This window comes from Papaver somniferum, chromosome 6 (assembly GCF_003573695.1).
Source record: "Papaver somniferum cultivar HN1 chromosome 6, ASM357369v1, whole genome shotgun sequence".
NCBI lineage: Eukaryota > Viridiplantae > Streptophyta > Magnoliopsida > Ranunculales > Papaveraceae > Papaver > Papaver somniferum.
Genome location: NC_039363.1, coordinates 5388235 through 5412749, shown reverse-complemented (window position 1 = coordinate 5412749; position 24515 = coordinate 5388235). Strand labels below are relative to the sequence as shown.

General features: G+C 36.4%; 1 protein-coding gene across 1 annotated transcript; it reads left to right on the top strand.

The window, feature by feature from the left end:
• Window positions 1-15817: 15817 nt before the first annotated feature.
• Window positions 15818-18682, top strand: LOC113286767 (phospho-2-dehydro-3-deoxyheptonate aldolase 2, chloroplastic-like). The gene is made up of 5 exons (XM_026535378.1): window positions 15818-16425; window positions 16584-16861; window positions 16999-17275; window positions 17545-17790; window positions 18295-18682. The coding sequence occupies exons 1-5, from the start codon at window positions 15904-15906 to the stop codon at window positions 18571-18573; spliced, it is 1602 nt and encodes a 533-aa protein (XP_026391163.1). The 5' UTR covers window positions 15818-15903; the 3' UTR covers window positions 18574-18682.
• The last annotated feature ends 5833 nt before the right edge of the window (window positions 18683-24515 follow it).

Here is a 24515-nt window from a genome sequence, read left to right as displayed (position 1 = left end):
TCAGTCATTCTCTTTCTTCAATCTCCCCTGATCTTAAGAAATTCTCCAAATCTTCCGCCTGATTTTTGGTATCTTCATCTGTAGATTAAGGAAAACCAAATCAATATAGATTTTTCCGTAACTAATTTCCGATTAAAACTGAGCAGAATTTCTATTTCCGGCTGCCGATTTGATTCTCCCTCCAAAACCTAAATCAAGCAACTAATTTCCGAGTAAAATTGAGGGTTATAGTTTCTTGGCGGGATATTTCCCGCAAATTGGTTTTGGGTTTCGAATTTCATAAGGCTATATAAACCCTAAGTCATGGATGGAATTTTTACATTCATCAGTAATCTCTTCAGAGACTTATTTCTTAAATCTTCAAGGTACTCTTTGATTCTTTAGCCTTCTGCGTTTTTGTTTTTGAGTATGGTTGTTGATGGGTTCCTTTTTCATGGAATCAAATCAATGCCAATTACTTACATCTGTTTTTTTTTTAAATTTTGAGTATGGTTGTTGATGGGTTCCTCTTCCATGAAATCAAATCAATGTCAATTACTTACATCTGTTTTTTTTTTTGGTTTGAGTATGGTTGTTGATGGATTCCTCTTCCATTGAATCAAATCAATTATATTTGTTTTTTTTGTTTCCTAGTATGGTTGTTGATGGGTTCCTCTTCCATGGAATCAAATCAATGCCAATTACTTACATCTGTAATTCCCTAAGAAGATGTTGCTTGTTATGATGTTCCTAATGGTACTTGGTAGGCAGGAAGGAGTTGATGGTCACTAGAAAACTGTAGCACATAGTTTATTTTCTACTTTTATTAAGCACCTAATAGGTTAAGGTGTTAAGCTAAACTGTGAAGCTCAGAGAGCAGCACTTCTATGGGATAGTACATCCGTAGGGAATTGATTGTAAGTTTCTCTGATTTACAAAGATGTGATGACTATACTTTGATCTTTTGTTTATGCATTTGGTTTGAACATTTCTGCTGGTTTGTGGATTGGCTTAGCCATTTGTCACATTGCTGTCTTTTATTTCCACAAGAATGTTTATACTTTGATAATCTTGAAGCATCCTTGGTTTTCTATTTTTCTTACACTTATATACTTTTCTTTTCAGTTTGTCCAATTACAAATGGCGCCCCAAATCACTGCTTCTTCTTTTCTATATTGTATCAGTCAATGATATGGTTTTAGCTTTGATTTTTTTAGGTGTTGGGAAGCCATATATTGATGCAGGTAACAGTTATGAAGAAGCAGAAGGTTCGAGAGAAGGATCGGACAATAGTTCAAAGCTGCAAGAAAGAAGGTATCTTCCTGCTGTATCGATATTAGTGTTCAAATTCTTGCATTTGTTTCATTAGTTTATATGCAACTGTATGAATAAAATAGCACATGAACATGACCCAGAGTAAAGAAGTTAGTGGGTGTGGGCTGTCGTTGTTTAGTGTAGGCTGGAGCATAATAAGTTGATGCATCATGTAGATAAAACTTAATGTGTATGACAAAATTAAGGTAAGGGGTTATGTTAGACGTTGTCACATTTACACTTCCAGGGTTGCATTACTGCATCGTTTTTTATGTGTGATTGCTGGGTATGTAAAATAGAGTTTTTAAGCCATGTTTGAAAGTGCCTAGTGATGCAATTTGGTAGTTAATGAATGGTCGGTTGATGCTTTAGTCATCCTGTATTATTTCATCATTTTTGATATTATGGATATGATGTTCAAGTATATATTTTGACTTCAATGTTGTTTATGCTATATGAAATTCTGAAAACGCCTGAAGTGGGTTTCATTTTTGTCAGTAGTGCCTCGCTTGATATGTATCACGTCAACACTGGTTTCATTGAACCAATGCAGGTTCATTTCCCTGGCTAAAAAGAAGGGTCTTTAAGAAAAACCATGCAAACCAGAACCCTCTGTACGAAACCTTCCTTAAGGATGCTGCAGTTTTGAGTTCTTTTTCAAAGTGACCAGTCGAGTGGATGAATTATCAAATGCATTCGCACCCTTATATCAGAAGATAAAGCACAAAAGTTGATAATTGTAAACTTTCAGGTGGCGAGGCAACTTTGCGTGAATATCCATCCAGAAAACTTGTACTTAAATTGAACCATTCTCAACTATGGACTCATTTGAGGTGTCACTGCATCTGAAGATAAAGCACAAAAGTTGAACTTGTACCAGCGATTTAAATGCAACATATTGCCGGATCTTAACGAGATGTTCAAGGTCCCATCTTATCGAAATTCACTTGAAAGTGAAGCAAACAAAGTGAAAATCAAGGGAAGGTCGGAAGATGCAGAAACGATGATTCCCAGATCACTCTTTTGATTTACTGAATTCTAGGTATGTCGTTGTACTGCCAAATTTCATCAGTGTCTCCCTTTTGTTTTCTTCTTCAAATGTTGATAATTGTAAACTTTCAGCTGGCGAGGCAACTTTGCGTGAATATCCAGCCAGAAAACTTGTACTTAAATTGAACCATTCTCAACTATGGACTCATTTGAGGTGTCACTGCATCTGCCGAAATCAATTCCTCCGCCAGAGGGAAAGGTACAAGGGACTCTAGATGTTAAAGTCAGAGGAAAATAAATTAGTATGTTTTCTAAAATACATTTCTGACTTGTCGTTAATGTTCTTTTCATGGAAAAACTATCATTTTTACATAGTCATAAACGTACGTGAATGTTGTATTATTCAATTTGCCGCATGAACAAAAACATAAGGCAAATGTTCACTGTGAACACTTGGTTTAAAACAACAGGTGATTGGTGGCGTCAAAGTTAGGGGTTTATGGTGGATGAATTGATTTTCATGTTTCTGAAATTGAGTTCTTGATCTCAATTGAGAAATGAAATTGCAGCAACGAAGTAAGGTCCGTATGTCAGCTGGATTGGGTTTATTCGGGGTAACTGATTTACTCTTTGATCAGTGGAGGAGGTTATTAGCTGGTCATGGAGATGAAACTGAGCTCACTGGCGGTCATTCTTTAGTAACCACTGTCTAAAATGTGCTGGATGAATGGGTTTTCTGTGGGGCTGTTTTTAGAAATCATACTGAGCTTGTGGTGCTAATTGTATGGGTATTTTACAAGCCTTGGTCTGGGTGAAATTCAGAAGTTTAGAGAATGGGCAGTGGCTGGACTTGGTAATGGATTGAATTTTGAAACTAGATTTGGTGTTGGTCGCAAGTACACCCTATTTGCTCGGTCCAGATTGGATATTTTTGCACCACCTATAGAAGTATCAGTCTAGACAAACTCAAGAGGAGGCCATCTACAAAACAGAGCCGTAAAGAAGGTTTGAGATTTTAATTCCCTTTTCCGTTAGTTTGTATTTCTTATTTATTAGATTATTTATGATTCACTTTAGGGTGAAAGGATGAACTTGTAGACTATTTTATTTGTGTTATTGAACAAGGGTTTTCTCATTTGGGTATCATTAATCGTTTAGCTTTTAACTAATTATTCATCTGTATTGTTTTGTATCATCTTCCAGGAGAAAACATTGACAAAACGCAGGCCCTTGAAATATTTTTTGCTAATCCTTGTATGACTTGATGAGGTTGTTGATGGCGGGTACGAAATTTGGATTATACCATTTTTTACGCTGCTTTTTTCCTGGAATTCTTGACCGAATTCTGGACTCAATTAATATACTCCATTTTATAGGCTGGATAACGTATTTACATTGAAATGGTATGCATTGGTTAAATCCTTAGAACAACTTGGGACAGATTTTTCGATATAACTATGGCTTTTCACAAGTATTACCTTCAGAGGGTAGTTGTACTAATTCTTAAAGCCCCATTGGGAAACTGAATAGAAAGTTTCATTTATGTCTATATGCTGATGTCTCATTCACTGTTTCAGACCTCCATACATTAACATCATTTCGTGCATTTTTCTTATGTCAATTACTTTGAACTTTTCACAGAATGTTCTCAAATATTAGTTATTTTCTTTGTTGGTTTCGTTCATAGTGCGGGGGTTCTTAGTGACACGGTCGTAGTTTGAGTCACGAAATATTTGGATTTGCAGACCAAAATTTGTCTTGCCACTAACAAAGTTTTAACGACAAAATTTCAGATGACGAATTAATTTTTGTCTGCGTAAATAAATAGATAAAGGGGCAAAAGTCACACGTTGTTAGAAATAGTTTTTTAGACGAAGTAATTTTTGTCTGCATAAATGGACATAGGGACAAAAATTACATGTTGTCAGCAATAGTTTTTTCGAAGATCAACCTTTTTTTCCGTCGGTAGAAAATAATCCATTTGTGACAACAATTTGTTTCGATACTAATAGTTTTAGCGGCAAAATCCTTATTTGACGGGCATTCATTCCGGCAACACACTAATTTTGTCAACGTAAGATACATTTAGGGACAAAAGTCTTGGATTGCTAGCAATAATATGTTTGGAGACTATGATTTTCCTTTGTCGCTAGAAACCAATTCCGTGACCGAAATAATTCGTCACAAAGAAATATTTAGAGACGGAGACAGGATTGGTCGCTATATTTGGTCACAAAAAAAAATTTAGAGACAGAGACAAGATTGGTCACCGTATTTGGTCATAAAAAATTTCAGTGACAACTTTAAAGACTAAATTTACCGTTTCTCGCGAAAAAAATATACATTGTGACCAAAAAAATATTCCTCCCTAAACACTAGATTTGTAGACAAAATTTTGTTGGTCACATAAAATTTTGTCACTAAACGTGTGTTTTGTTGTAGTGATTTATTACTAATTTATGAAATTCAATGGTGAATAATTCATGAAACTGAGTAATAAAGATGAGTAGTTTTTTATTATCAATTCATAGGATCAGCCGTGGATTCGACCATGAATTCAAAATAATAAAATAGGTATTACCATTCCATGGGATCGTGGATTTGACCATGAAATCGGAGTAATAAAATAAGTGGTGATATTACCATTTCATGAGTCCAGCCGTGGGTTCGACCATGAAATTGGAGTAATATCTATTACCATTTCATGAGATCAGCCGTGGATTCGATCATGAAATCGTAGTAATACATTTATCTATTACCATTTCGATCATGAAATAGGAGTAACGAGATAAGATAGATTATCTTCTAGGAATTCAGTGGTGAATGTCACGATAGAATTTAATCTCTTGTGTATAGTCAGTGAAACAACAAGTGTTTCCGAAGTCCTGAAGACGTTATTGCTCTCAATATTACGGAGAACCGCCTGGTCTATACACGATCTCTCTACATAGTCTGGGAATAGTAAGTGTCACCGACGTCCTGAAGGAGTTATTGCTCTCAATCTTACGGAGAACCGCCCAATCATTATTCTATGTAGAGGAGGGTTTCTCTCATGTAGTCAGGGAACAGTGAGTGTCACCGACGTCCTGAAGGCGTTATTTCTCTCAATCTTACGGAGAACCGCCCAATTATGTTATTCTACATAGAGGGCATGATGAAATGCGAGGTATCGAACGCTCAGCTAGTGGAGGCCTTCCGAAATGAATATTCATCATGGATTCGTAAAATATGAATCGTCACATGCCTGAAAGCCGTGTCAGAAACATGTATCATGATTTTACGGTTTTGTCCTTTGTTGAAAATCCACCATCTACAAAAGGGTTTATTAAGTAAACCAAAAACTTTCTTAAAACGACCTTTTCAGGGCCTAAACGATGGAATTTGGATAAATTCTGGTGACCATGTTGATCTATAGATCCACATATCTTGATCTTTGGGTCGTTTCCAATCAAAATTGACTCCTCTTGAGCTAAATTACGACACTCGGGTTTTTAGCCTATGTTGAACGCCTTGATAAAAAGTATGAGCATCCAGTGAATGGAATGCAACTTGCCTCATCAAGTTTGGCCACAACCATGTGTTGCGTCGACCTACCGAGCCAGCTGGTATGAGAGGCCAGTATGTCACAATCATCCCTCAATTAGATGATATGAGCGACAACGTGCTGGACCGGAAATGCTGCAACTCATTGCGGATGCCTACGTACCCTTCCCTAGTCTAAAGGGATCAAGCACAAACCGTAGTTCATCCTCGAACGGACATAAACTTAGGCGAACTCGTTTTCATGGTCGTGGCCAAGCAATAATGGAAATGGCCTAGTCCTTATAGGTCGTTCCGTCAAAATGCATCCAAGTGATGCATGTTTGGTTCGCAATATGCATAACGATTCCTAAGCATCAAATGCCCTCTTCGCGAGGCTACGCAACTATAAATGAGCCTTAGGAATCATTCATACTCTTCCGGCTAAGCTATGAAGCTTACTTGGTGCATAGTCCGCATATGCACCATTAACCAACTATCCTTCCCTATATATGTTAATTTGACATTTTTAGAACTCAAATTGGGGGAGGAAAAATAATTCATCAACTCCCCGGGCCATGATGGATGCACCTTACCATTCTGGCCAACAATGATGTACGGCCGTGATGGTTGTACATGTCCGTCCTCTGTCAACCCTATGTCCAGCCATGTTGGTCGTCCTCTGCCAACCCGATGTTCAACCATGTTGGCCGTCCGCTGCCAACCTGATGTCTAGCCATGTTGGCCGTCCTCTGCCAACCCGATGTCCAGTCATGTTGGTCGTCCGCTGCCAATATCACACCCACCTAGTTCTAGGATATGCAAATCATGAGAAAAGGTATGACCTTGCATACTCCAATTAAAAGTAGCACATTTGGCCTGACTGAGCAATTTTTTTCCATCAACAGCAGTAACCTGTAAAGTTGGGGTAGGAGTAATGAGACTATCACTCTTCTTGGCAGATGCAGGGTCCAAAAAGCTGTGAGTACTTCCATTGTCGACCAAGATGGTGAGGCACTGCTTCTTGACTAGTCCTTTAATCTTGATAGTAGTAGGAGAGATGTTACCAGCCAGTGCATGCACTGAGATCTCCATGCACTGCTTCTCCTATAGCAAAGTCCCTTCTCCCTTTTTGCTCGCATTTCAGCATAAGTAAGTTTCTTCACAGGTTGCATCTTAGGACTTGTAGTGGGACTGGTAACAGTTGGGGTAGTAATTAGTGGAGTCATAGCTGAAGGTTTGTTGGGAACGGTTAATGTCTTACCCTCGGAATTAAATCTGGTAGAAAACTTTGGTTGATTCCTAGAAGCCCTGTCTATGATACGCTCCTGTCTTCTAGCCAGAAACATAGCTTGTTGCAAGATTGAAGGAGTAAACATTTGCACTACTAATCGTATATCTTCCTTCAGTCCACTAATAAAACTTTGGATGAAATAATCTTCTGGCAAAGATGGATTCTTAGCTAACATTAAGGCCTTTAGTTCCTCAAACTGCTCTTGATAATCCAAGACTGTATTGGTTCTATCTAGCTTATTAAATTCTCCTATAACACTATCATGGCTTAATTCTTGAAACCGAGTACAAACATTAATAATAAAATCTTCCCAATACAAAATACCTTTACCTATTTGGTAGTATTGGAACCAAACATCTGATTTTCCATCCAAGTACAGGGTTTCCATGTGCACCTTCTGTTCATCGTTCATTTGGTGTAAAAAAAAGTACTTCTTAAATTTTTGAATCCAAGCTCTACGATCAGTTCCATCGAAACGTGGAAAATCGACCTTAGGTCTGTGATTGGAAAACTGACCTTCACCCATCTGATGAGTCTGAATGATTCGCTGATGCTGAAAAGGTTGATAACCATGGAAGGTGTTGCTAGTTGAAGGGTCAGGTACTTCTCCTTCTTCCCAAGGACGATGCATTTCTCCTCCCTGATTGTTACCCTGCGGAAAAACTGGTCTACAAAGAAGCAACTGAAATTTCTGATCCATAGAGGGTTGAAGAAGTTGCAGTTGATTATCGATATCAGTCTTCATCGTCTTCATATCTCCTTTAACAGATTGAATCGATTGAACTTCCTCACGAAATCCCTGCAAATCTAGACTCAATTTTTTGGTGAAATCATCCAATTGCTTCAATCTGGTGCCATCATCCATATTTGTGCCAAGGAAAGACCTAATCTGATACCATTTATAGTGATCTACACTACAATAGGAAATTCAGAGTTCAACCCTACAAGATTTACGCTGCAAAAATTGAGATAGAAAACCTCAGAGAGGCGGAAGAGATAAACTCAAAATAACTGGGTAATAATTCATTGGTTCACAAATTAGGTTTACAACCCAACTAAAAGGAAAAGTATCTAATTATCACGTGCCAAGCAGACGATTAAACTAAAGGCACCGATACAGGGGTTGCCCGTAAGGAACATAGATCATGGGATATGACAGAGCCAGCAGAGCTGAAACCATCAATCATGGTTCAATCAGATTTTGCATTATTGCTTCCATGATCAATCTATTCAAGGTAGCCCAGGATTCTTTATAAAAACTGCATGATAAATGAGTCGGATCTCAAAATGTACCATTTTAGCGTCAGGTACCATCTCTGCTGTCCGGAATCATAATGGTAGAAGATTCCTACAATTACTGCAACCAACCTACATTAACTATGTAAAAAGAGAGACTGGAATATACTTGTGCATCAATATGTGATTCTGTTGAATCAAATCTGATTATTTTTTTGTTGGTGTCCGAATACTATGATCTTATTAAGATTGGAAGTAACAAAAGAAATCAACTTTAATAACTAAAAATTCAAGAAATGATATTTCTTCCATCAACAAGATCTCGGAAACAGAAGCGGCGAACTGATTTCCAGCATTTCTTTGTCATATTCTCTTTTGGTAAGGAAAACTGAGCATGTGGAATTATGCCAAATTATGCCAAGCAAAGATTACAATAGATGATTGATGAGCATATCTATGATTTTTTCTGCTTCGGAAATCTCATCAAAAATAGAAAATTCAATTGGGAGTTCGTGACCAGAAAATAATGGGTGCAACAACCTGCATTTGTAACATTAATATTACATTGTTTTGTTTGTACATCTAAATTAGATGGCTGCTGCCATGCCATCTGATTCTGATTCTGATTCTAACATGTGTACTATTATTGTGGCCTATTTCTTCTAATTTGCTGGAGCAGTGGCTACCCATTTATATAAGTGTATAGTCACTCCTCACCAAGAATTAAAATATTGATGGCGGCATGAAAAATGGTTTTAATTGGGTTGGGACACTCACTGTCTGACACGCGAAATACCTTCTTGGTTACTGAGAAACTGAACGTTTTGATGTTACAGTGTGTGCAAATGCAATGGCTATTCATATTCAATTCGCCTTTTTCGTCAAATTCAACAATTTATTACTATGTTTTAAGTGAGTTCCACTCCAAGGCTAGTGTCGAATCACTATGCAGTATGCACTGAATAAAAGTACAGAGGAGTTGCAGGACAAAAAGGTCTAGAAGAACAACATTCAATTGCACGAGAGATCATGATTCGTCCAGTGATATACCCCTCCCTTTTATTCTTGTTAAAATGTTCTGTATCTTTAAAAAGGTTGAAGAAGATGAATGTAGGAACAGCAACTTGCTTTTAGAGAAAGAGCTTAAAAAAACGAACAAGGACAAAAAAGACTATAGCTCGAGACAGGAACCCACCCAAATTCGTGTACATAGTATTTTGTTGACCAAACTAATAACAGCGGGATGAATAATTGTTTATTTGTTGGTTGGATAAAAAAGAAGGTTTATGCGCATTTGGTTCCGAAACATGTATCTTGAGCTCAATTATGTAGAGCTCCAAACAACATTGGCAGCTCAATAGTTAAACGTTATATAATTAGCACGTTTTTTTAGGACTTGTATATAGTTTTATGCCTATGGAGTATGTTTTTATTTTTATTAAAAAAAAAATAAAAAATCTGAAAATGATGTCTAAAATCTCCTGTTCTTTATTATTAAGAAAATAAAAATAAAAATAAAAACTCATCTCCTTTATAATTACTCGTTTGTCACATCATAAAATATGAGAAAATATCCCTCTGAATGTGCTATAATATGATATATAATACCTCGTGCGCTTTCGAATTTCGTTCTCTAACATGTTGACTAATTTGGACTAGCAAGTTAATTAGCTGCCGTTTGGGTGCTAATTTTTCTATGTAAATCATTTGAATGAATGGAAAAACAAAGTGGGAAAGGTGTAAGAAGGAGGAGGAGGATCATGTTGGAGCCTCCGCCCACCAGCTAAAATTCCCAACAACTCTCATAATCATTCCGTGCGTGTTAAAAGAAGAAGAAGAAGAAAGTTGCTAAAATAGTAGCCAAGGAGAAGACTGATTATCAATGGTCAATCGTTGCGGACTTTAAAAGCTATGCATTCGTGTAGTAGTACAAAACAAGAGTCATCAGTCATCATGCATACTATAATGGAAATTAAGATATCTATCTTACCTACAATTAATAGATAACTTATCTTAATTATAAGAGTGTTAGGTAAAACCAAACCTTATGCATTGGAGAAAAAATGGTTGAAAAGGGAAGGAAAGACCATTAGCAATTGTTAGATCAAAATGTAAAATGATCTAATCCTTTGTTATTACCTTTTGCCCAACTTATTTTCTTGGTGGAAAGGGTGATTATTTTATTAATTAAAGCTAATATGTGATTAAGTGGTTAATTTGAAATTAGTTGAATTAATCTACTTCACTAAACTCAAAAGTCCTCATGAGATAAAAGGAGCTACCTAAAAAGTAATTCTTGACCGGGAGGTCTTGTTTTTTTTTTATAAGTTCAAAAACTTATATTAAGAAATAACAATATTTACAAACAAGTTCGAGGTCATAGAATCTCCAAAAACTTATAAACTATTTAAATCTGAAATAAGAAATATTTGGAAATTCAATTGAAAGTAAAAAGTTAGGTCTTCCTTCAAAATTCCAACCCTCCCCTTCACCTAAAAAGCAACATCTCTTGGCCATAACATCGGCCGCAAAATTTGCCTCACGATAAGTATGTTGAAAACAAATCGAGTCATGTAATCTTCTCACATCAGCCCATTTTTGTCTGGCAAACCATGAAACATCATTGTTTTCCAAAGCATGAATAGCACTCTTAGAATCAAAACGGATTAAAATATGCGCAACTCCCCACCTGGTAGCCCATAAACCACTACCTCAGCTCCAGCTGTAGGGGTAAAATATCGCACACTTGGTTATTAAGCGAAATGGTCATCTCATTATCATGCGAACGTGATCGCACGCAATATAGCCCAGATGGCGTCACCAAGTCACGAGTAAGGTGTGAAGAATCATGCGGTGTTAGAGAGCACGTGCGAGAAGAGTCAATGTAAGCGTGCGTCAATGATGCACGTCAGATCCGAAAATAGGGGCTTTATTAGCTGTCTTCCACTTTGTAAACTCCTATATATAGGACCAACCACCATTGTATTGAAGAGAGATCTTTTTGAGAGTTTAGACAAGATATTTACGAGAGAGAGAAAGATTATTTGCTTCCCAAGTTAGGCTTTTCTCATAACTTTGTATCTTGCTTGAAGATTTTAATGAAAATGCTTATGATTCTTATGATGATTACTTAGATTGTTATATAGATTTTACTAAAGGTGTGGTTGTAGGATTTCCTGCAACTATACCAGCCACTCCCGGACTACCCCTAGCAGCACCAACGCAACAAAGAAGCAGTTGATGACTTGCCGGAGGCTCCCAAAAAACTTCCACAGGATCTCTATTCTTCACTCGTCTATGATGAACTCTGAAGTAATTCAAAATTCTCACATCATCACAAGAATTGAACATATAGTTGTTTAACTTTGTCGCATACTCCATAATCAAGTGAACAATTCGTTTTTTGAAAAAAGTCCAATTTGCTGCCTTGCCTTCAAAAACTACTTTGTTACGAGTGTTCCAAAGTTCAAAACGGATAACTAAAATAGCCACCAACCACAGGTCCTTACTGACGCGACTCCTTTATTTAGCAGCTTTGTAAGAGAGCGTCATATTAAGATGAGGCCATAATCCAAAAACATCCGCAAGCCACTGCCAAGCACGAACAACAAAGCTACAGCTCCAAATGATATGATCAAGAGACTGCTCTGCACACCTGCAAACATAACACTTAGTAGGGAGTGAATATTTGAATCTGTTCCGCACCTTGTCCGTCGTCGCACAAGCCCCTCTCAAGATCTTCCAGTTTTGAGCTGCAAGAATCGAGTGTATTGCATGACGCCAAAGAAGGTTAGTACCAGGAACTGGCACTTGCTTTGTACGAATAATCTCCTTTGCTGACTTCACCGAAACATTACCATGTAAGTCTGGCATCCAGACCTTACAATCAGGTACATCCCGTAAAGAAGGCAACAGCTCATAAACCACACCAGTTTGAACTACGTTCTGTAGGTGTTCCTCCGGCAAAACCCACTCCCTGTTGATGATTAAATCACTAACACGAGCAGACCTGTCCAAACCATCAACTCCTAAAACATCATCAAAGAAAGTTGTGCCATACCATATATCAAAATATAAAGATGTAGCACGACCATCCCCAATCAGATATTTGGAATTTCTTTCCACATCCTTATGAACCCAGCGAATCTCAGATAAGATTGTAGACTTCACTCCATAAGTCTTGGCCTGACCGGGAGCTCTTGATTATCAAAATATCACATTTATCCTAACTTTCCATTCAAGAGGTGTAAAATGGAAGGGGATGAATTATAGCCAGGCCTGACCCTGCTTGAGCCACCCCAAAACAGCTTAAATAATAGGCGCATGAGGCGTCCACAAACACTCAAGCCCTAAAGCCCCTCCCATGTTAAACTTTTAGTTCCGCCTAATGGATCGTGCCACCACGAGCATAACCCAACACTGCAAACTAAAATTTAAAAATCGTACGGTCCAGCACGTGACTTAACCCATCACGGCACATCGCATACGTTTCATGTGCTGTGCTGGACCAGACGAATCAGTACAATGGCACAACACAACACAAAAAATAGATAAACATGTAGCACAACAGAACACAACATGTTAAGAAAATATGCATAAAACACTAAAAAAACATAGTACAGCACATCACATTTTATGTATATTTCACATAACAATCTTTATTCTAGACAAATTTTGACATTTTTTGTTCCCTTGAAGGTGTTTTATGAATATTATCTCTTTGAATTTATTATTTTCGTAAAATGGTTAGTGACTTAGTATTTATTGTACTCATTTGCTCATTGGTATTTTTGGCATATTTCAATTAATTATTTAAACTTTAACATTAACTTTAGGGCATGATTTGGCAATTTCAAATTAGGTGATGGTCCATACTTATGTTTTGGGTTTTATCTTTTTCATAGAACTCGGAGGTTAAAACCATTTAATGAAAATTTATTTCATTTTTGTAATAGTAAGAAAGATGCTTAAGCATCCCAAAAGTGACATGGAGGCCGCTCCATCTATTAAGTTCTTTGCATATGGTGCGAGTTGTACCACGACAAACACCGATCTAAATGAGCCGGGGTTTCTTAAATTTCAATGCATTATTGTCTTGGCTCCGGATCCTCGATATCGAAATTGCTTGTCTCTTCTTAAATTTCAATGCATTATTTCCACCTCACCAGCAAGAATTGATCATGCTATCTTCGTACTCATTACAATATCTCTGATGCAGAATATAATTATTATTATTTATATGATGTTAGATTCTTAATTAATTCACTGAAGTTAATTCACTGGCTGTATCGGCAAATTTCACTTATTACGTTCATTTGAACTCGAAATTAACATTAGAATAAGAATTTACAATAGTTTCTGACTAGTAATGGTAACTTACATTTTGGATCTTATCTTTTAAGACAATAAATACCGGTACTTTAACAACAATCTGATGTGGCAGTGAAATACACATAGTTATTCAAGATTTCCCAATCTAACTATTCAAACCAATAAGAATTATTTATATATAATATAATGTCTTTAAATTAAACTTTGATTCCATTAACCTTTTAAAAATAATATTAGTGGTTTTTTGTTTCAGCTAAATTTGCACAAGTTAAATTTTAATTTATCAAGTTAATTATCTGTTTGAATTTATTATTTTCATCAAAATGTTAGTTTTTATCGTACTCATGACTTAGTTTCTAGTATTTTAGGAAAATCTCATTTAATGATTTAAACTTTGACATTAACGTTTGGATATGATTTCGCGTAATCTGATTATTGGGACCAGAAGTGACGGGAAAAATAGAGGACATGTAATCCAGAGTTGTTTCAATTTAGGTGATGGTCCAAACTTATGTTTCGGGTCTTATATTTTCATAGACTCGGAAGTTAAAACCATTTAATAAAAAATTATTCCTATTTTATAATCGGAAGAAAAAAATACATGAGCATCGCGGAGTCACATGGAGGCCACTCCATCTACTTTTGGTCAAGTTCCATGCATACGGTGCGAGTTGTACTGCAACAAACAACAACCTCAATGAACCCAAGCTGCTTGAATCTTAATGCATTATTGTCTTGGCTCTGGATCCCCAGTACCAAAATTGCTTGTCTCTTCCTTTCCCGACCAATTAGAATACGCCACTTATCTTCAAAATTTATTATCTTTTTCCCATGAATTTATTTTCACCTCACCAACAAGAACTATTCATGTTATCTTCGTATTCATTAGAATATCTCCAATAGATGGAAATATTATTTTTTCCATGGAATATAAGATTTTAAGCCTTCATTTAATTCACTAGCATTTTTGGAAAATTTTATTTAATACATTCATTTGAACTCGAAATTAACATCGGCGTAAGATTTGACAGTAGTTCTGGTTAGTAATGGTAACTTAGGTTTTAGATCTTATCTTTTAAGATAATAAATACCGGCACTTTAACGACAATCTGATGTGGCAGTCAAACATACATAGTTACTCATTGTAGGATGGTAATATTTCCCAAATAGGTTTCACTATTTTCCTAAATGTAGGATTTAGTCTGGTTATTTAGTCATCAACTTAGCAAATAAACTGATCTCACTTATGATACTTCTGCGGTAAGCTCACACTCCTACATAAACATAGATTTTCTGTGAGAAGAATATCATTCTTCCATTGACATAACTTTTTTGCAGGCCAAACATTCTGTAACAATGTCGACAATCATAATAACACGATTCTAGGTAGATTTTTTTTTTTTTTTGTAAAATCTATCTAGAGTCATTGTAACCCTTTTTCTCTAACCAGATCACATAAAATTTGTGGCAGATATCGTTATGATATACTGACACAGGTTATTCTACAATATATATTGATAAAGACCGTTATAACATACCATCTAAACCAAATACTTCAAAACTTGTGTCAGAAACCGTTATAATACAAATTACCTAACAACCAATCGGTAATGACCGTTACCACATATCGCTCTGCACCTCTACCAATAATGACCGTAATAATACACCATCTAGATCATATATTTTTAAGAATTATGTCAGAGACTGTTGTAGTACGACCTGCCGAATTACCATATCGGTAATGACTGTTATAATATAGAAATCACTTTATATCCATATAAATAACGATCCCTGAATCCTGAACTCTGAACCTTACTCATATGAAAATCGATTTATAATTACACGAGTCGATCCCTAAATCCTAGATCTTCAGGCTACGAAAATCAATATATAATTACACGAATCGGGCGTGACCGCTGTGACGACCGTTTTTAAAACTTTTCCGATATTTTCTTTCATGGCAGCCCTTGATTGCCGTTTTAGTTCATTTGATGAATTTGCTTTAAAAGAATAAATAATATTACCCAATGTGCCACAATATACAAAAATTCCCAACTACCTACCACCTTCACCAAACCCTTTGAATAACATTTTTCTTCTTCTATGTTTTTCTCTTTCTCCAAAAACCTTATAAAACCCCTCCCACTTCTTCTTCTCTCTCTAAAATCAAAACCTTCAATCAAATCACTCCTCTGCCCCTCTCTCTTCTTCTCCTACATTTGCTCTGTTCTTACAAAGCAATGGCTCTTTCAAGCAATACATCTCTGTCTGCAAAATCAATTCTTCTCCAACAAAATCAACCTCTTCTCTCATCATCAAAATCAAACTCTCTCCCATTTCTACCGAAGAAACCCACCAAAAGAATCTCAGCTGTTCATGCTGCTGAACCTGCTAAGAATCAAGTAGTTTCACCTGCAAAACCAAAACCTACTGCTGTAGCAGCAACAACACCATTGAAATGGAGTATTGATAGTTGGAGATTAAAGAAAGCTTTGCAATTGCCAGAATACCCAGATCAAAATGAACTTGAATCTGTTCTTAAAACTATTGATTCTTTCCCACCAATTGTATTTGCTGGTGAAGCTAGACATTTAGAAGAACGTATTGCTGAAGCCGCCATGGGTAAAGCTTTCTTGCTTCAAGGTGGTGATTGTGCTGAGAGCTTCAAGGAGTTTAATGCTGTGAATATTAGGGATACTTTCCGTATCCTTCTGCAGATGTCTGTTGTTATGATGTTTGGTGGTCAAATGCCAATCGTCAAGGTATACATCTTTCAATCATCAATTCAGATCGTTTTAATTTGTTTGATTTCTGATTTGAGATTCTGGGTTTGTCTAATTTTTTGATTTAGAATTGTGGGGGTTTTGAAATTTTTGATTTTGATTAACTAATGAAGGAGAATTTTGATTTTGAATTTTAGGTAGGAAGAATGGCTGGTCAATTTGCAAAACCCAGATCAGACAATATGGAAGAGAAAGATGGAGTCAAATTACCAAGTTACAGGGGAGATAATGTTAATGGAGATGCTTTTGATTCCAAATCAAGAACTCCTGATCCCCAAAGGTTGATCAGGGCATACTGTCAATCTGCTGCAACTTTGAATCTGCTTAGGGCATTTGCCACCGGTGGTTATGCAGCTATGCAAAGGGTTACTCAATGGAACCTTGATTTCACTGAACACAGTGAACAAGGAGACAGGTACTTGATTCAATTCAGTTTATACAATTCATAATTTGCTTAATTCTAAACTAGTGATTGTGTTTAGGGGATAATTGATGAATTATGGACTAGTATATGCTGTTTTAGATGTATAACTTTGGGGTTGCTTTACATAGGTACCGTGAATTGGCTCACCGAGTTGATGAGGCTTTAGGATTCATGAGTGCTGCGGGTCTTACTGCTGATCATCCAATTATGTCAACCACTGAGTTCTGGACATCACATGAGTGTTTGCATTTGCCTTATGAGCAATCTCTAACCAGGGAGGATTCAACTTCAGGGCGTTACTATGGTTGCTCTGCTCATATGCTTTGGGTCGGTGAGCGTACTAGACAATTGGATGGTGCTCATGTTGAGTTCTTGAGAGGTGTTGCCAATCCCCTCGGTATCAAGGTATATTTGATTCTTTTTGAGTTTGTTTAAGTAACTATTCAACAACTAAATTTTTACCCAATTTGTAATTTTCTGCATCAAATTGCTAAGATTCTACTACTAATCTTGCTGAGTTGGGTTTCTAAGAGATTAACAAGTTCAAGTTCATCAAAGTTAACAAGTTTGCTCAGTTTAGAGTCATTGATTTAGGCACGGTCCTTTGAATGATGGTTAATGTTTGCGGCATATCAGTATCAATTACTAAATGATTTGTAAATCTGGAATTGCAGGTGAGTGACAAGATGGATCCAAATGACCTAGTGAAGCTCATTGAGATCTTGAACCCTCAGAACAAGGCAGGAAGAATTACGGTTATTGTAAGGATGGGAGCTGAAAACATGAGAGTCAAATTGCCCCATTTGATCCGGGCAGTTCGCAGATCAGGACAAATTGTGACATGGGTCAGTGACCCTATGCACGGCAACACCATCAAGGCTCCCTGCGGTCTAAAGACTAGACCTTTTGATGCAATCAGGGTATGATCTCTAAACCATTTGTTTTGTTACTCAAATTAGCATCAAACAACAGTTATATCATTCTCCTCCTTCAGATGACTGATAATAACCTAGAAATAACATGTTCCATGATCGTCTACCAAACTTTCCTTCTATTATTTGTAAATGATAAAACAAGAAACTAATATTCTGATTGAACATCTTTAGCTAGTGCTGTGGTCCTAGTTGATGGGGTAGGTGAAAGCTTTTTAGACATTAGAAAAATAAATCCCTTAGTTGATAAGTTAGGTGGAAAGCATATGTCCTTAGTTGATGGGGTAAAGAATTCAACTGCAATATTAGTGAGGACAATGGAGGGGTCAGGCGGCTGGCGAGTAGGGAGAAACTCAGTCAATGAGATATTCTCAAGCCGTCTTCCCAAGTGGCTTTATGTTTATGGCATGGTTTGTGCTTTTCTTATCTTAAGTGACTGTAATATGTTACAATCAAAATGTCATCATCTAAACCTCTTTGATTTTCTTATAGGCCGAGGTCCGTGCCTTTTTCGATGTTCATGAACAAGAAGGAAGCAACCCAGGAGGAATCCATCTTGAAATGACTGGACAGAATGTGACTGAGTGCATCGGAGGGTCAAAGACTGTTACCTTTGACGATCTAAGCTCTCGTTACCACACTCACTGTGACCCAAGACTTAACGCTTCACAATCTCTTGAACTTTCCTTCATTATCGCTGAGCGTCTAAGAAAGAGAAGGCCTGTCTCAGAAGTTCCAGTGACTCATTCCTCATCATCTTCAGTTCTGTAGACTACTTCTTAAAAGGGAATTAGTGAAGTAATTTACTGCCCCATCATGTTTGGTTCTGTACTTTAAATTTGTTTGAGCACTTTTTTTTTTTTTTTTTTTTTTTTTTTTTTTTTTGAGATGTTAATTTAAGTAATTTTGTGTATGAAGTATGAACAAATATGGGGGCTCTTAGAGCATCCACAGTGGGCGAGTATAACCAAATTTATGGGATGAGATCGTAACATAGTGGGACGGAGTAAAGATCAAATTTGGACCAAAGATCAAATTTCAGACCAAATATGGTCGCGACCAAATCCCAAATTCTAATATAGTCGGGCGTAAATTTAAAGTACGCTTGTTGCTGGGCGTAAATTTAAAGTACGCTTGTTAACGGGCGGAGATTTAAATTACGCCCGATGAAATTTTAATTAAATAAAAAAAAAGAATGAGGCGGACTTTTAAAGTCCGCCTGTTAAAATTTACAAAGAGAGGGGCGGACTTTTAAAGTCCGCCTGATGGAATTTTAGTGAGGCGGACTTTTAAAGTCCGCCTGTTAAAATTTATAAAGGATGGGGCGGACTTTTAAAGTCCGCCTGATGGAATTTTAATGGGGCGGATTTTTAAAGTCCGCCTGACGAAATTTTAATCACGTACCGTTGCGTCACACCACGGACTAAACCCAAATTTTGGTCTTTTTTTTTATCTTTGATCTTTGGTTTTGATCGCACCACTGCAGTTGCTCTTAACTCCAGTTTCTGAGAGTTAAATAAACAAAAAGGTTAAATTATCTTGTGTGAATTGGCAATGTGAAATATATTGCAAGAATGTGAATTGCAACAACCATCTTGACGGATTTATTGACATTACTATTTCAAATCGCATTCTTTTTGTCATTCATGAGGGGATCTATCAATGATGTATGAGTTGGTTGAGACCCAAAAGTTTAGATTGTTTATTTATCACCTTTTGATACGCAATTCAATATTCTAACTTCCATTTGAAGAAAATCTGAGAATCAGTTGCTATGCTTTGGGTACCACCCAAAAGATGGCGAGCACTATTGCCCACGTAGATATGCACAAAATGGTTCAGTTGCAGCAAGAAAAACGTTTTAGAATGAACTCTATTATTGGGGATGCAGACTTTGGGGGCTTATTAAAAGAAACCGTCCAACCTATTCATTCCTCTTCTCTTCTTCTTCTTTTTCTGTTTTCCTTTTTCTTTTTTTTTTTCTTCGTTTATCAACGATTAACCGGCGATTCAAAAACATTTCTTCGTCGATTAAACCCATTCTATAAAATCATGAAAGTAAAGGAAAATTTAGGTCATTCTTCGTCGAATCAACCCCCTCCTGAAACAGAGAAACCAACTTCATCAAATGAAGTAGAAAGTGAAGATCAATAGGAAGTGAATGCAGGAGAAGCACCATCTTCCGAGACTCCTGTTATGACAGCTATAAGATATGAATTGAAAAACCCACACTTTATTTAAGCTTTTTATTGATATTTCAGTTTGTTTCGAAGATTTTAGGTCTGAAAAAACTGTTTCTGAAAATGCTTACGGCTGGGAGTTCTTTCTTTCCCAGCCGTAAATAGGTTTAACGGTTGGGTAATGATGTTTTATCAGCCGTGTATATGTATCACGGTTGGGATATCTAAGAACTCCCGGCTGTTTGTAAGTTTTACGGTTGGGATATTTTAGAATTCCCAACCGTTAAGTAGTCAATGCGTACGAGATTGATAAATCCTGTCCGCAACAATTTTTTTACGGATGGGTTATTCCTAGTTGTATATTATCCTGTGTTTGAATTTTTTTCAGTGGTAGTGGTTACGTCTTGGTTTTTTCTATCCGTAATACGTTTTCTAAACCGTAAAACTTAGTAACCTAGCCGAATTTATACGATGGCTAGGTTTTCCTGTCCGTAAAATGAGTAACCAATGCGCAATTTTTTTTCCCAGCCGCTATTTTTTTTACATCTTGGTCGATAACTCAAAATCCCATCCGTTATTTTTGTTGTCTCTGAGATTTTCCATATTTCCTAGACATTATTATGTTAGTCTCGGTCGATTACTAAATATCCCATCCGTAATGTTGTTTGCGTCTGAGACTATCCATATTTCCTAGCCGTTTTCGTTGTCACGGCTTGGTTTTGTTAAGATTTCCCAGCCGTTTTTACTTATCTTCTTTTGGTTTTTGGTCTTGTTTGTCTCTGAACAGAAAAGAAAAGAGGAAGAAATATCAATAGAAGTAATACCTTATAGTGATCCGACTCCACAACCTTCCATTGGGTGCAAAAGCAAGGAATACAAGTGAAGTTAATACAAGTGAAGTTGGAGTTGGTGGAGGGAGTGAAGGTGTACTTGTTACTGGAAGAACTGAAGATGGAGTTGGTGGAGAAAATGAAGGTGTACTTGTTACTGGAGGAAATGAAGGTGTACTTGTTACTGGAGGAACTGAAGTTGGAGTTGCTGGAGGAAGTGAAGGTGTACTTGTTGTTACCGGAGGAATTGAAGTTGGCACTTCTAGTGGTGCTGCTATTGGTAAAGGTAAATCTGTAATTGAGGAGGACAAGAAGGAGGGAAAGAAGAAGTATACACCAAAATACACGACAAGACAAATAATTGATGCTTTGGTGCCTTTACCTCGCAAGAGGAATGGGGGACCTTGGGGTGTGCCAAGAGATAGTTCCGTCTTGATTGGTTACTCATTGATAAGTGTAGTTTGGTCATTTTCACAATTTCCGTAACATTTATTGCACTTATTTTCCCTAAGGGTAAAATGGTCATTTTCACAGACTGTAATATTTACTTTACTCATATCTGAAAAGGGTAGTCTGGTCATTTTCACAGTCTCCATAATAGTATGGTCATTTTCATTGTCTGTAATATTCACTTTACTTATTTCCGATAAGGATAGCCTGGTCATTTTGACAGTCTCCATAATATTTGTTGCAATTATTTCCAGTAAGGGTAAAATAGTCATTTTCGTATTTTGTAATATTTACTTTACTTATTTTTGATAAGGGTAGTCTGGTCATTTTCACAGTCTCCATAATATTTATTTCATTAATTTTCAGTAAGGGTAGTATGGTCATTTTCACCTTCTGTGTGATATTTATTGCACTTATTTCCAATAAGGGTAATTTGGTCATTTTGACAGTCTCCATAATATTTATTGCACTTATTTCCAGTAAGGGTAAAATAGTCATTTTTTGTAATCTGGTCAGTTGCACTTGTTCATAGAAGAACATATTCAAGTGATGCATCCTAGTCTAAAGCCCGCTGATGACATTCCTAGGAATGGAGAGCAATCTTACGAGGTATTAGGTCCCTTTACTTACGAGCAATCCTCTGACTTCCAACTCTATCTTGAGTAAAAGAACCTTTCCTTATAATCTTCCTGAGAACTATATTCATTTGAATATCTCGAGTTCCGACTCTTTTCGCTCTGTTAACTCGGAAACTCACAGAGTTATAGATTCCATGGAATCAATTGAAATTAACTCCGAACCGGTTAATGATTTACTTCAAGATATAATTAACCCTTTTCGTCCTAAAACCGATCCTACGGTTCCTTTGTTCAATAGAAGACTTTCTTTTACTTCTTCTTCTCCTTTTGAAGATGCTAAAGATAGTCTGGATTCTCCACCATCCTCAGATTCAATTTCATATGCATTTTTTGTAATTCATGCTAGTTTTAATTATTCTTCTTTGCATTGCATTTCTGCATCATTAGCATCTCCTAAAACTCAACCAAAATTAGCATTCAAGATTTCGATCCATGATTTCCCTTCATCTTCATCATCAGAAGGGCTTTGCATTCTGACTTCTGATAACGACAATTTACTTCAAATTGACCAGTATGGATCAAATCTTAAGGAACAAACACAGATGGAGGATGGATTTCTACCAGTTCCCTTCTTATTGGACACTCCATCTGTGCAACAGGACGAAATTCAGGTATCCATAACCTTACATTTTTCTCAGCTTTTCCTTCAATTAATAGACTTATTACAATTGCACAATTAATTGTTAGGCTAAGAACATGTCATTAATAGAACATTGCCCTTGTGAGAACCATTAGAGATACTTTTCATTTAATTATTTCTTTGCTAGTTTCTCAATCAGAATTGATACACTAGTCCCTTGTTTAGCTTTAAATTTTTTTTGCTTTGCAGTGTTTGGTAGTTAATGATTCTTGATTTCTCTTGTTGGTGTGCTACTTTGAACTAGAATTTTATAATGAAAATTATAGTCTGGAATGTGCAGGATTGTGGCAACCCTTTTACTCAAAATCACCTAAATCAACTGATTTCTGTGGATAAGCCTGAGATTTTATTTCTGTCGGGAAAAAAATCTCAAAAACATTTAGTTAAATCTCTTCTTAAAGACTATCCCAATACTCACGTAGTAAATCCCATAGGATTAGCAAGGGTTGCCAATCCCATAGGATTGGCAACCCTTTTACTCAAAATCACCTAAATCAACTGATTTCTATGGATAAGCCTGAGATTTTATTTCTGTCAGGAAAAAAATCTCAAAAACATTTAGTTAAATCTCTTCTTAAAGACTATCCCAATACTCACGTAGTAAATCCCATAGGATTAGCAAGAGACCTAGATTTAGCATGGGTGAATGGTTTTTCTTTTTAAATTGTTCACTGGAGTATTAACATGATCAGTATACTAGTTCAAACTAATGCTGAGTCCAAGAAATGGTTACTAACATGCTCCTATGGTAGCCCATACCCTTCTAATAGAAACATTGCTTGGGATCTTCTTACTGAAATCTTCGAACAAGTGTACAAGCAGTCCATGCCTTGGGTATTTTTAGGAGACTTAAATATGATCTTCAATCAGGAGGAAAAAATAGGGGGTTTTCCTTTTTAAAAATCTGATTGTGAATACTATCATAACATCTTAAGTAATGTCGAACTTTTGGATTTAGGCTTTAGAGGATATGAATTCACTTGGAATAATCATAGGGATGATGTAGCTAATATCCAAGAAAGATTAGATAGAGCGGTGGCTAATGCTGAATGGAATATTCAATTTCCAAAAGCAGAACTTTCACATTTAGTGGCAGCAGGCTCTGATCATAGTCCCATAGCCTTAAACTTAGACACTAGTTTTATTAAACTTGAATATACTTTTAAATTTTATGATACTTGGCAAAAGGAAAGTTCTTGTATATATAAACTATTAAAGATACCTGGAACCATGTTATTAGAGATAACCTAACAAATTCTTTGATACTTAATCTTCAAGCTCTCGAAACCAACTTAAATTTTTGGAAAAAAAAAACATATTTGGTTTACCTTCTAAACAAATTAAGAGAATCCTATCCCAAATAGATAATTTGAATAATTCTAGTTATATTTATAAGAAAGAAGATAAGATAAAAGAACAGCTTTCTCAACTTGAAAAACTTTATGATACCCAGGAAGCAATAGCAAAACAGCTGTCTAGAGATAATATGGTCCAATTATGGGGAAAAAATACTAAGTTTTTTATACAAAAACCTTGAAAAGAAGAAAATGGAACAACATAGGATGCCTAAAAATGAACAAGAATGAAATTACTTTCAAGAGATCTGAAATGCAAGAAACTCTGTTAGGATTTTTCTCAACCCTTTTCTCATCCACTCCTATTCCTCCTCCTCCTAATCTTAATCTTTTTCACAATATTCAACCTAGCATATCCTTAGAAGAATATGTTATCCTAAATTCTATTCCTTCTGCCAAGGAGAATTGGTTAAAAAACTAAAACCAAATAAATCTCCAGGACCTGATGGATTCCCAGCTAGTTTTTTCAAACTCAATTGGGAAACTGTAGGAGAACAAGTTACATTTATCATTCAACAGTTTTTTAAATCAGGTGAACTTCATCCAGAGTTTAACAAAACTTTTCTTTTTCTTATACCCAAAGGAAAATTTGTTGGTTGTTCCTGGGCCCATATAGTTAT